This window comes from Sesamum indicum, linkage group LG6 (assembly GCF_000512975.1).
Source record: "Sesamum indicum cultivar Zhongzhi No. 13 linkage group LG6, S_indicum_v1.0, whole genome shotgun sequence".
Lineage (NCBI taxonomy): Eukaryota > Viridiplantae > Streptophyta > Magnoliopsida > Lamiales > Pedaliaceae > Sesamum > Sesamum indicum.
The window spans coordinates 5,397,479-5,412,134 of record NC_026150.1 but is presented as its reverse complement, the minus strand read 5'-3'; the positions used below and the strand labels follow the sequence as shown (position 1 = coordinate 5,412,134).

Below are 14,656 nucleotides of genomic sequence, written 5' to 3'. Positions count from 1 at the left end.
AGCTAAAAACAACATTTGAAAACATTAAAGGTGTAAATTGTGAGATTTGATGATCCGATTAGAAGCGCTCACGCTTAGTGCTGTGGTCAACTTTGAAAAAAAAGAAAAGTTGCAGTATATGCTAAAGAAAAGGGGATGATTGCTCTATGATTTTCGAAAGTATCCTTTGGAATATTTGGCTGATGCAAAGGAATGATTTGTTAACATTTTAGAGCTGAATTTGTACCTAACCATCTTCTATATCTAGATTTGTAGAATGCTTATAGTATAAATAAGAGGATACCTCAACTCCATGAGACATCAATTATTCTATCAACTATTTTATCTTTTGAATTCTATTTAGTTTTACTACATTACCTAATTGTTAATGGAATTCCACTTCTTTTTAGTGTGTTGTTCTATTAACATGTTAGACTAATTTTCTTATATTTTGGTTAAGGTAAAGGTGGTTAAGGTAAAGGTGATTGTTTGATTCTTAAATGTTGTGAGATCTAATTTATGCTTACCACTCTCGTTAAAATAGACATTCATGTTAGTCTCTGCACTCTTACTAGAAAGATCTGATTTTTGAATAATGTGGTCACTTGTTCATTATCAAGAAGGTTTGGTTTGCTAATTGCACATTGCAAATTCGTGTAACTGTTTGTTTAGTTCAATAATTAGTAGCAACATATATTGCATAATTGATTATATCACATTAGTTAATTTTGTTATGGGGAATGCATGATATAACTTAAATGAATCCTCGTAGGAATTTATTAGTTAGAATCAAGCCTTTCTAAGTCTTAATACTGTTGATGGATTAAATCTTGTGGATATTTTCATGGTCGTTTATTGATTAGGGATTTAGCCAACGATCGTACCTTGGCTGACAAAAAAGTGAGGAACAGTGAGGTCATTAGGTTGTACCAATAGTTATACTAGTTTATTTATTTAAACAAGTGTTATATTTGCCTCAATGATCAACCAATGGAATCAAGCATGAACCCCATGCTAATTGGAAAAGTCTTCTGTTATATCTATCTCTTTTAATTTCATTATCTCTCTAGTTTAATTTAATATTTATTCTCTTTACAATCAAACCCCCTATTATCTTTTATTTTTTAATGAACCAACTTGAAGCTAATCCTTGAGGAGTCGACCCTACTCCCACTTCTACAAATATGTCCATAAGAATTATTTCTTGTGGTCTCGACACCCATCAACTGACCACAATGCCCTTTTGCTATAAATTAAAATTTTATATATATTTTGGATTTTTTAAAAATATTTTTATGAACTAATATTCTCTATGTAATATTTATTTTACTTACCCTAATTTTTTTTTATTTTAAAATTTATTTTTTATAATTTAAAAATTTTCAAAGAGGGTAAAATAGTAATATCCGCTTTATTGTTTAAGACTATATAATTATTTTTTATTTGAATGGGGTATTTATAATTTTCTAAATAATAAAAAATACTTATAATTATAAGAAACCTTATATAAGGTCCACGTAATTTACCTTAAATTATAAGTTAGAAAATCCAATAAAAGAGTTGCCCAAAACACATAATTGGAATTGGCAGCGACATTCCGGCAGTCAATTTGTTCATGTTCTCATTTTAAGTGAAAAATATGTGTTTCTAATTTTATATAAATTTTTTTTGTATGAAGTAAGAATATATTTGGATTAAATCAAACATTTTTAATAAAAATATGTATAAATAAATATATTTTCCCATTAATTATTTTAAAAACTAAAAAATTAAAAATAAAAACATAAACAAACACGTTGCATCGTAATCCTCGTCTTTTGCAAGTCCAATAAATAGAAAGCGCTCTCTCTAGAAAACGCTCTCTCCCTCTCATATAGGAAATTGATTATAATTACATAATGAGTTTTAGTACTCAACATCGATATATATATATATATATATATACATATTATTAATATTAAATATATATATAATTAATTAATAATTATTATTATAATAAATGAATAATTAGTATTAAAAATAAATTAAATACACAAGATACTCGAATTCATAAACTCTCCATGTGAAGCTTGAGCTTTGCAGGTCGAATAAATTAATTGGACAATTTGGAGGTGTCGTCAGGAAACATTTTCATATTGGTGGAAGTCAACTGTCCAATTAAGAAAATAGTTGTTTGGGAGTAATGACTAATGAGATTGGTTGAGCTATATAATATAAGATAAATACAAATTTGGTCCTCCAAAAAAGTGATTTATGTAATTTTAGTCCCCAAATAATTTAAGATTGTGATTTCGGTTCTCAAAATATTGTTCTTTTGACGTTTTTAGTCCTTCTGTTAATAAAACAGTTAAAATTAACAAAAAAATTTATTTGAAGGAAAAAGATCAGCCATTTTTCTTCCATTTTGTGAAATTTTTCAAATTTTGGTCCAATGAACCAATTTTTCCCATTTTTCTTAAAATTTCAGGATGGAAAAAAAATAGAAAAAATGAATTCAATCAACAAATTTTCTACATAATCTTTAATTTTTCTTTATTTATTTTGTCTTTCTTTCTAAATTTTTAATATCAATGGATAAAATAAATATAATAAACTCAATATCATAAGGACAATAAAATATATATGTTAAAGCCAATATTTTGAAGTACACATCTGTATTATACAGAAAACGGATTATTAAGAATATCCTGTTAAGATTATGTAGAAAATTTGTTGCTTAAATTCATTTTTTGGGTTTTCTCTGTTGAAACTTGAAGAAAAATAGGAAAAATGGGTGTATTGGATCAAAACTTGAAAAATACCAGAAAGTAGAAGAAAAATGGCTATTTTTTTTTTGCCCCCTGAACTATTCTTGAAGTAACATTTATCCCTTTAAACTAATAATGATAACACTTACCTCCTAAATTAAATTTTTAGACAATATTGCCTCTATATGATATATATATATATATGTGTGTGTATATTAGTTCAAAAAAATTTGTTATTTAACAATTTTTCATTTTAAGTAAAAAAATTAATTGAAAAAAATATTTTTTAATTATAATAAAGTAAAATATAGTGAATTAACTAGTTCAAATTTTATTATATTTTATAGCCTCACAGTTAAGTAAGGAATGAGTACAATAACAACACAAAAAACTTTTCATAAAAAGTTTTTATTAATTTGGTTATAAAACTAAGTTATTAACTATTTCTTCTTTTAGATAAAAATAATTAATTACATATTAATTTTTTTGAATATATATTTTCTTTAAAAATTATGATAAAATATATTTATAACTAGTCTATAAAAATATTGAACTTTTGATTAAGCATATATATTTTGTCAATTTCTTTTAAACAACACATAATATTAATTTATACTCTATTTTTAATATAAAATTTTTATTTATTAAAAAATAATATAATGTTCAAAATATTAAAATATATTTAAAAATAATATAATTGTTTAGTTACATCAAGAATAGTTGAGGAGTGGAAAGTGTATTTTACCCTTTATATATACATCAACATAAATTGCTATGTTTTTTTTTTTACCATTTTCGAATAACACAGGAGATGGATTGCATTTTGCTGTACAGCCGAGCATATATTTACAATCACAAATATCGAGTTGGCCAGAATATTAGCAAAGAATTCTACCTAACTCGCTCTACCGACGCCCTAAGCGACGACTAATTTATTGCCTTTCTTTAATTTGGTTGAGAACGCCAAAACTGAAAGTCAGACAACGCCTGGAATTTAATTAAAGAGGAATGCATCACGCTTTTGTCGCTGTTCTGATCGAAAATTCAAGTTATGAATATCAGCAATGTTACATCAGAAAGGATAAACAACAGATAACAAAGCATATACGGCACCTACGACAGGCCAATTTTCATGATTGGTCGTTGTTTAGAGGATGATGAAATGCAGCTATTCTTGTCTATATGAATTGGTAGAGCAAGAAGGAATTATTAGAAGCTAACCATATATGGCTATGGAGATCCAACTTTTGTCCAAACTTGTAGTTTCTTTCGTGTTCGTTGGTGTTTTAGGACTGTTTTTCAGGGTGTATAAGGCGGTGGTGGCAGAGCCAGGGAGGCTTCGTTCCGCACTCCGCAATCAAGGGTTGCGTGGGCCGTCGCCTATTTTCCTTCTTGGTAACATATTGGAGATTAAAAAGGCCAGGGATGCGGCTACCAAGGCCGCCATCGGTAACGGTCCACCAGCCTCCCACGACTGTGGCGCGGCCATTCTTCCCTTTTTCAATGAGTGGAGGAAGAAATATGGTACTTCACCCTTTATGTTCAAGTCAAGTTTCAGTTTCAGTGGATTGTGACAACAAGAACCACTTCTGTCGTTTCCTATATATACTCTTCCAAGTGTAATTAGCGAAAACAATGCATATGTGACATGTTGAAGTGGATTTTGACAGGGGATGTGTTCCTGTTTTCAATTGGCAACGCGCAGATGGTGCACGTGACTCGACCGGAGATGGTGAGGGAGATAACTACATGCACGTCATTGGACTTGGGGAAGCCAACATATCTAGAAAAAGAATTAGGCTCTTTACTTGGACAGGGCATTCTCACTTCAAATGGACCTCTATGGGCTCACCAGAGAAAGATTCTTGCACCTGAACTCCACATGGACAAAGTTAAGGTATACAAATATCAGATTCTTTAATTTACTTCAATTAACAGTCAGCTTTATGCATCTCTTGTATTGATTAATTTTCCACACTCAGGGGATGATAAGTTTGATACAAGACTCGGGGATCGCGTTATTGAATTCATGGAGGAATATAGTTGAGAGAGAGGGTGGATTAGCAGATATTAATATTGATAGGTACATGAGGAGCTTCTCAGGGGATATAATCTCTGGAGCTTGTTTTGGGAGTAGTTACTCCAAAGGGGAAGAAATTTTCTTGAAGCTCAGAGCCCTCCAAGAAGCTACATCCAAGAAAGCTTTTGCCACAGGGATTCCAGGCATGAGGTACATCTTCCACTAAAATTTATGCTACCATGCATTTTGAGGAAAGTTCTCATTAGGTTCGGGTGTCACGGTTCAGATAAGAATTTTCTACTGTTTTAGGTATGGAGTTTCATTGTATGATTGATTAGTCCTCAAAAATTGCAGGCATCTACCGACAAAGAGCAACCGGGAGGCATGGGCACTTGAGAAAGAGATCAAAGCATTGATCTTGAATGTGGTGAAGGAAAGAAACGAAGCGGGTTTTGAAAATGATTTGCTGCAAATGGTACTTGAAGGAGCTAAAAACAGCAACCTGAGCCAAGAAGCAATTGATCAATTCATCGTCGACAACTGCAAGAACATATACTTGGCTGGGTATGAGACTACAGCAGTTTCAGCAACATGGTGCCTAATGCTGTTGGCTTCACATCCTGAATGGCAAGAACGAATCCGAGCCGAGGTTCTTGATATCTGTAAGGCCGGCCAAATCCCAGATGCCGAAATGATTCGGAAAATGAAGCTGGTATTCTACTCTTATTTTTACTGCATTTTTAGTTGCTAACATTTGATATTCTTTGAGCCTCTGGTAGTAACTTTTTGGTGGATCTTCTGTTGCAGCTAACAATGGCCATTAATGAATCGCTACGCCTATATCCTCCTGTGCCAGTCATGTCGAGGGAGGCCTTAAAGGACTTGAAATTTGGGGACATAAATTTTCCCAAGGGTGTGACGCTGTGGCCATTGGTGACAACTTTACATACGGACCCTGAAAATTGGGGGCCTGATTCCTACCAATTTAACCCTGAAAGGTTTCGCAACGGGATCACTGGAGCATGCAAGTTGCCCCATTTCTACATGCCATTTGGGGTTGGACCTCGGGTGTGTTTAGGCCAAAACTTGGCTTTGGTTGAACTCAAGATATTAATATCATTGATTTTGTCCAAGTTCTCAATCTCCCTGTCTCCTAAGTACGTTCACCTGCCAACATTCAGATTGGTCATTGAGCCTACCCATGGAGTTAATCTTTTGATTAAACAGTTGTAATTAATTATCACACCCATTAGAATGATTGTATTTCTTCCTTTGTACTAAAATAGTAATTTGTACTTTCTTTATTTTTGACTTAATAATAATTATGCAAATATTTTGTTTTTGATAATTTCCTATTACTCAATACAAAAAATCAATTTATTGCTATGGATGAATTGCGACAGAAACAATCCGTTCCAATTTTCGATCAGTATTGTAATGTTGTGACGGTTGATATCATCTTGGACTTTAAATAAAATGAATTGGTTTATTGGCGAAGATCCGTTGCAAATACCGTTCCAGAGTGAGACTCTTCTTATGCAGTTAGAAAAATAGTCCCAAAATTTTTCATGTTCACTAATTTCAATGGAACTTTTCAAGGAAGCACGTCATCACAAATTTGTGATAAATGTTGCAACGGAGCCATTACCTTTGGGGACGCAAGTGCAACGACTATTTCCACAATAGCCTCTATGCCAATTGCAAAAATGTGGCAAGTACAATGCAAACGGCATAACGATTATTTATAAACGACTAGTTTTTTCCCGTTGCAAAATGTGGAGCGAAATCCATTGCGAATTTGTTTATATATATGTTGCTTTTATTTCATTTGTATTAATTTTCTTGAATAATTAAACCATGCAATAACTCTTTATATCTCTCTTATTTTCAAGTATATTTTAAATATTACTATCATTGCGTACCGTTGATCTCTGAATTGAGTATGGGGGAGGTCGACTGTAATTAACCAGGTAATGATTGGAACTCTTTTTTGTTAAGTGTAGTTTAATTATTTTTTTCGAGTGGAATATTTTTTGGTTCAATGTAACTGAATATTATAATTGTACTTCACATAATGAGGAATCAGTGCAGAAGTTATGATGCAGTTATCACTCCAGTTCATGAACAAACTCAACTGACCATGAGACTACGATGCATTGGGATGATTACTAGTAGATAAATTGGGACTAGAGGATAGTTTTTTATGCAATTGAGTAGGAATATTGTTGGTCGTACGCCAAGAGTGCGCCATATGGGGGTTTAAACTCCTACAAGTCCGATTGCGATTTTCACATTGCTCCCTGGCCCTCGCCACCACAATCGCAGAGCCCCAACAAAGATGATCCGGCGTTGGCATTCGAGCGCTATATCAAAAGCGTCGACCCCAACTAGCTCGATTATCTAGCGCCCGAGCGTCCACCTGATCCCCGGCACCCGACGGCGACGACGACGAACAAACGGCTGCTGGAGATAATAATTTAGACTAGAATTTCTTTGTACTTTGTAAAAATACAATTTTGTAATAATATTTTAATTTTTGTAATTGAATTATTATTTTTTTTTGTTATACTATGTGTGTTTTATATAAATTTATTTACTTAATTTTACAAAAATATAATTTAAAATATATTAAATAAAATAAATTTTTACAAAATTGTATTTTGTAAAAATACAATTTTATTTAAAATATATTAAATAAAATAAATTTTTACAAAATTTTATTTTGTAATGATATTTTAATTTTTGTAATTGAATTATTATTTTTTTTGTTATACTATGTGTGTTTTATATAAATTTATTTACTTAATTTTATAAAAATAAAATTTAAAATATATTAAATAAAATAAATTTTAATATATAAAATGAATTTAAATTAAATTAAATTAATACTAAAATATATTAAAAAATAATAAATTTCGTAACGGCTTTTGTAATACACTAATAGAATGTATAGTTGTCAGGCTGTCACAAAGAATGTGTGAAATAGAGTTACAAACTAAAATACAGGCTGTTCCAAAAGCCGTTACAAAATAAGTGAAAGAAACAGTTACAAATGCAGTACAAAAAATAGATATAAATATAACAAAAACTGTTTAAAATATCTAGCAAATTCATACCTAAATGTGTTACAAAGACCGTTAGAATAACATTTATTTTAAATCCAACCTAGCAGTTACAAAAATCGTTCCAAATTAATTTTTTTTCATGTTACTAGTTTTGTAACGGCTACAATAGACAGTCATAAAAGCCGTTACGATCTATTTTATGACAAGCCGTTACAAATAATTATCATAATAAGTTATCTTTTTCTGCTAGGTGGCTCAAACTCACCATGGCTATCCTCACGTTCGCGGCCATCCTGCGGGCACTCCACCGTCTCTCCTTCATCGTGGCTACAAAAACCCTTCAGATTGGTCCCCTTCTCCTTCACTCCCTCTCCGCAGATCTACGATGGTTTTGAGGGTTTTCTCTGCAAGAAGAGAATCGAAAATGAAGTGGAGAAGCTGAAAATGGGAAGAGGAAGAGGAGGTGATTTTTGAGGGTTTTCACCGGTGCGAACGACATCTGTATATCTTTCTCATTACCGTTGGAATGGAAGAGGGGGATTTTTACCGGTGAAGAGGGGGTTTTTACCGGTAAAAGTAATTCGTTAATTATTTTCTGTATGAATGAAAGATCAATTGCGGGGATAGCTCAGTTGGGAGAGCGTCAGACTGAAGATCTGAAGGTCACGTGTTCGATCCACGTTCACCGCATTTTATACACAGTCGCGCCTTTTCTCTCTTATTTCAATTATTTTTCGGTGAATGATATTTCTATTTTGAATTTCGAGAGCAAATATTTACTATTATTTTGTTTTATTTTCGCCTTTCATTCGTCGTACTTTCCTACAACATTCGAGTTATTTAATTTTTTATGATAAAAAAAAATATTATATTAATATAATTTTTTTAAATATATTAATAATAATATAATGAGTCGTGATTTTTGATTAAAAAATTATTTATTTTAAAGATAATCACAATTTGGGCAATTTTTTTTTCAAGAAAAGCGCAAGTCGTGATTCATCGATTGGGCAATTTTTTTTATTTTTATTTAATTAAATTTTAAATAATTAATTATATAATTTCATTTAATTATACTTAACATATTAGAGTTACAGTTGTATTAATTAACATATTAAAGTTATAATTTTATTTAATTATATATAATTAATTAAAATTATATTAATTTAAAAAATTATAATTAAGTGTACAAATGTAATAATGTATATTTTTTTTTGTACATTTGTAAATAATACAATGAAATATGCAATTATTCTTGACGATCCGATCGCGGCACATCTGATTGTGTAGAAGAATTTTTGAAATATTTCTATGAATTTTCTATCAATTTATCATTACTATATAATTTAATTAAACAATAATATATAGAATTACGCATGTGGTTAAATATAACAAATCTAATAATTTAATTAACCAACTATACCATTTTTATATCAAATGTGATGTTTAATTGAACATTAATATAAATAGCCAAAATCATAAAATACTCCGGTTAAATAATACATCGCTCAATATAAACTATATTTAATAAAAGGACTAATTAAATAATATAATTTTATAAATTATTCACAACGAAATGGATTAGGTGCAAACGCGTGCAAGGCAACAATCCTAACAAAAAAATTCTTCTACCCAATCAGATGTACTAGTATCGAATTGTCAAGAATAATTGTATATTTCATTGTATTTTTTACAACTGTACAAAAAAATACACATATTATATTTGTACACTTAATTATAATTTTTTATATTAATACAATTTTAATATTATAATTTTTTAAACTTTAATATATTAATTATATATAATTAAATAAAATTATATAATTAATTAACAAAATTTAATTAAAAAAAGAAAAAGAAAATTGCACTTGGAGTCGCAATTTTTTTTTAAAAAAAAAATTAATCGAGTTGCGATTCAAAATCACAACTCGTTATATTATTATTAATATATTTAAAAAAATTATATTAATATAAATTTTCTTTTTTTTAGTAATAAAAGATAACTCTCACACATTTGGCACTCTTCTGATAAGAACTTGTCAAGACGCACATGGCCGTCTATGGACTGCAATTGAAGTCCCCACATTTTGGAAATATGAAATAGCATATAAAACATTGACATAATCTATATCGATTTATTAATAATTTAATTACAGTTCAAATAAATAAATAAGTATGAAAATATATCTCCTCACATATACATGTGAAGCAATTTGATCTAAATAGATTTCAGTAATAAATATATTGGGTGTAAATATAGTTTTTCATTCAGATGCTTTGCTAATATCGACAAATTTTCATGAATTTTGACTAATGGGATTTATTTGTAAGACAACAACAATGAATGTAATTTTTTAAATCACATGAAGTCGTACATTTACTGTGTGATTGATCACTTTTTTTAAATTCTAATTTAATTACCCTGTAAATATATTATAGTTGGTATATAATTAATGTTGATGCAACCATAGTTGATTTGAGTTATAACTCCCCATTTATGATAGTACTTGTATTGAATTTGACTCCATTCCCCCCAAAAAGCTTAAAACTCTATCCACACTACCGACGTGAGGGGATTTTCCTTTGTCATTGGCTAGAACTTAATGCAGCCAATCTTGTCCATATAGTTAGGAGCTTAAAAGCATTGATAGAGCAAGAAGGAATCAGCAGCAAATCATGGCCATGGAGATCCAACTTTTGTCCAGACTTGTCCTTTCTGTCGTGTGCGTCGGTGTTTTAGGACTGTTTTTCCGGCTGTATAATGCGCTTGTGGCGGACCCATGCCGGCTTCGCTCCGCCCTGCGGAGGCAGGGGTTGCGTGGGCCACAGCCTACTTTCCTTCTTGGTAACATATTGGAGATGAAAAGGGCCAGGGATGTAGCTGCCAAGGCCGCTACCGTTAACAGCCAACCGACCTCCCACAACTGTGGCGCTGCCCTTCTTCCCTTTTTTGAAGAGTGGAGGAAGATATACGGTGCTCCACTCTTTCTTTTTGAGTTTGGCCTGAATCTGAGTGGATCGTGACAACGGGAACTACTTTACTTTACTACACTTTTCTAAGTGTAATTAGCAAAAAGCAGTGCACAATTGACATGTGGATTTGGATTTTTTGGCAGGGGATGTGTTTATGTTTTCACTTGGCAACACGCAGATTGTGCATGTGACTCAACCGGAGATGGTGAGGGAGATAACTACGTGCACGTCGCTGGACTTGGGGAAGCCGACGTATCAAGCAAAAGAAAGAGGCTCTTTACTTGGACAGGGCATTCTCACCTCAAATGGACCTCTATGGGCTCACCAGAGAAAGATTCTTGCACCTGAACTCCACATGGACAAAGTTAAGGTATGCAAACATCAGATTCTTTTACTTTTATTGATAGTCAGCTTATTAATTTTACACACTGTCAGGGGATGATAATTTTGATTCAAGATTCGACTATCGCATTACTGAATTCATGGAGCAATATAGTTGAGAGAGAGGGTGGATTAGCGGACATTAATATTGATCAGGACATGAGGATCTTCTCAGGGGATGTGATCTCTAGAGCTTGTTTCGGGAGTAGTTACTCCAAAGGTGAAGAGATTTTCATGAAGCTCAGGGAACTCCAAGAAGTTGCATCCAAGAAAAGTTTGGCCACAGGGATTCCAGGCATGAGGTACATTTCACTACTAAAATGTCATACCTTTATACTTAGCATTCTCGGGGAAGTTCTTATAAGGACCGGACATGAAATATCAAAAGGTTCAATTTTGGTTTTGATAAGAATTTTCTTCTCTTTGAGGTGTGAAAAATTCTTTGCATGACTGATTAGTCCTCAACAATTGCAGGCATCTACCGACAAAGAGCAACCGGGAGGCGTGGGCGCTTGAGAAAGAGGTCAAAACATTGATCATGAATGTGGTGAAGGAAAGAATCGAAGCGGGTTCTGAACATGACTTGCTGCAAATGGTAATTGAAGGAGCTAAAAATAGCAACCTGAGCGAAGATGCAATTGATCGATTCATCGTTGACAACTGCAAGAACATATACTCGGCGGGCTACGAGACAACGGCAGTTTCAGCATCATGGTGCCTAATGCTGTTGGCGTCACATCCTGAATGGCAAGAAAAAATCCGGGCAGAGGTTCTTGATATCTGCAAGGGCCAAACCCCAGATGCTGAAATGACTCGGAAAATGAAGCTGGTATTATGTTCTTATTCTTGCTGCATTTTTTAGTTGCTAACATTTCATATTCTTTGAGCCTCTGGTGGTAACTTTTCGATGGATCTTTCACTGCAGCTAACAATGGCAATTAATGAATCGCTACGTCTGTATCCTCCTGTTTCGGTCATATCAAGGGAGGCCTTGAAGGACTTGAAATTTGGGAGCATCAAGTTTCCCAAGGGTGTGAACCTGTGGACGTTAGTGACAACTTTACATACTGACCCTGAAAATTGGGGGCCTGATTCCTACCAATTTAACCCTGAGAGGTTTGTCACTGGGATCACTGGAGCATGCAAGTCGCCTCATTTATACATGCCATTCGGGGTCGGACCTCGGGTGTGTTTAGGCCAAAACTTGGCATTGGTTGAACTCAAGATATTGATATCAATGATTTTGTCTAAGTTCTCAATCTCCCTGTCTCCCAAGTATGTTCACTCACCAGCACTCAATTTGGTCATTGAGCCCGGCCATGGAGTTAATCTTTTGATTCAACAGTTGTAGGCTTAATTGTAACTTCTATATGTACTATTGTACTTTCTTCATTTCTTCATTTCTTCATTTCTTCCTTGATGATGGAGTTGAGACAAAAATCCCTTTGTGTGGGGAAATGATAGATAATGAGCTCCCGACACACTTCAGGACATCGTCCCACTTACCAACCTACGACGTGACCAACGACCCAGCGGAACCCCTCAGCAAGTTTGAGAATGTTGTCCTGTTGCGCAACAATACTAATGGAGTTCAATTTTGTGTGAATCATAAAGAAACTTGAATATATTAAAAACTTGAAGGGACTAAACTGGAGTTTTGTAAAATTTTTGGAGTTGAATTGTATATAGTTGGAATTAGGGAACTAAATTATAATTTTCGTAAAAGTTATTAAAAAGAATGATGGAAAATTTAGAAGCGGTGCGTGGCTGTTTCCCTCACAGCCACACATCTCTACACACACACTCACACACATTATATATTGTGAGTTGCACTTCAACAAAACAAAATTCACACACACACACACACACACACACTCGAAGGTGAAACGAAAACAGGTAGGAAATTTTGGTTATAAATTATTAATTAATCCAATATATTAATACTATATTACTAGTGCATTTATTGAACGCAAATTCTATTATCCAATTTAATATTTAACAAGAAAATTTAACAAACCCAAGTATTTATAAATTAGTGATTGACTGATTGGCTAACTATTTCATTTGAATTAAAGGGTGAAAAATCAATTGAAGTATTAAAAAATTATATTTGAGAAATATAATATTTATTAAAAAGAAATATAAGATTTTTGAGATAATTTAATTTCAAGAATGCTATCAAGAACTGTAGCTACAAAAACAAATATGAGGGGTTTGATAAAGTAAATTAATAAGGTAGATATATATTGATGCGTGTGATTTTAGCATAGGTCTAAGGTCTTTGGATCTTAACATCGGATTTAGGCTAATTGAGTGAAAGCTCTTGAGAAAGAGGACCTGCAAAACAACACGTTAGTACTCCAATGCTTAAGTTAAATTGTAACAAGAAATTGTGAGAGAAAAAAGAATTTCGTAAGCAAGAATACGAATTTTAGAATGACAAAGTAGCAGTGAGAGGGTTTTCCAAAGGTGGAAGGGGGGGATCCATTGAGAGGTGCCCTCTGTATTTATAGAGGAGGACTCCCTCTATGGCAAGAGTCCTAGGTTGTACATCTGGCGAAGAAGCCGGGATAAGGTTGCACCTTATTTGCTCCTTGAGCAGTAATCTTCGGATGAGGGAGGACTCTTTCCTTGTGAAGACTCCTGCCTTGCAAAGAGTCATCCTGGGACGAGAAGCTTAACTTCTTGAGGGCACCTTCCTTCTTTCAGGCTGGGCTTGGAAGGAAACAGCAAGTCTTTGTATTGGGCATCCTTCTTGGGCCAGGTTTAATTGAGCAGGCCTCCCTCTTGGATAGGTCCTGGCGTGGCGAGCTCCCTCTTGGGCTAAGCCTGGTAATTTTCAGCGGGCCGTCCTCATTATGGATTGGTGGGCCTCCTAAATCTTTAGAGTAGAAGTCCTTGTCTCGTCGGAAAGAAGGACCCTCCTACCTTTAAAAGGAAGGAGGGCATCTCCCAACTCTTCAAATGAGGGGTTAACAGGCGCCTTTCATACCTACTCCGATATAGGACTTTATTTTTCTATAAAAAAATATTAAATAAGAGAGACATGTATATATTATAAATAGATATATGGAGCAAAGTTATTGTGCCTCCTAGGATGAGGGCTTATTTAAAAGAAGACCCTTCTTGGAGCTAGACTTAGGAACCTCACCGGAGGAAGAATAAGGTGTCTGTTGGAAGTAGGGCTTAGATGCCTCCGCGGAGGAGGGCTTAGGTGCCTGCACGGAATAGAGCTTACGAGTACCCCAAAGAAGGACCTAAGTGCATGCCCGAAGGGGGCTTGGGGAGCTTCCATGGAGGAGGGCATTTGTGCTTATATGGAATACAAGGCTTTTTTATGATAGGATGTCTTTTTCATGAAATACCTACAAGCAAACATATGTTAATATATTAAAAGGGGTAAAATAAATTTCCAAAACTATTAAAATAAAAAATACACCTTGAGGGAAGCAGGTATGTAAAGATTTATTCACTGAGGGGGATGCTTGCTA

At 33.4% G+C, this 14,656-nt stretch overlaps 2 protein-coding genes and 1 non-coding gene across 3 annotated transcripts; all 3 read left to right on the top strand.

Moving 5' to 3' along the window:
• Positions 3,742–6,088, top strand: LOC105163822 (cytochrome P450 714C2). Its single transcript, XM_011082311.2, has 5 exons — positions 3,742–4,250; positions 4,397–4,623; positions 4,709–4,956; positions 5,101–5,458; positions 5,554–6,088. The coding sequence occupies exons 1-5, from the start codon at positions 3,953–3,955 to the stop codon at positions 5,977–5,979; spliced, it is 1,557 nt and encodes a 518-aa protein (XP_011080613.1). The 5' UTR covers positions 3,742–3,952; the 3' UTR covers positions 5,980–6,088.
• On the top strand, positions 8,429–8,501 carry TRNAF-GAA. Its single transcript has one exon. It is a non-coding gene; the product is annotated as a tRNA-Phe (tRNA).
• Positions 10,329–12,768, top strand: LOC105163823 (cytochrome P450 714C2-like). Its single transcript, XM_011082312.2, has 5 exons — positions 10,329–10,785; positions 10,928–11,154; positions 11,220–11,467; positions 11,640–11,994; positions 12,091–12,768. The coding sequence occupies exons 1-5, from the start codon at positions 10,488–10,490 to the stop codon at positions 12,514–12,516; spliced, it is 1,554 nt and encodes a 517-aa protein (XP_011080614.1). The 5' UTR covers positions 10,329–10,487; the 3' UTR covers positions 12,517–12,768.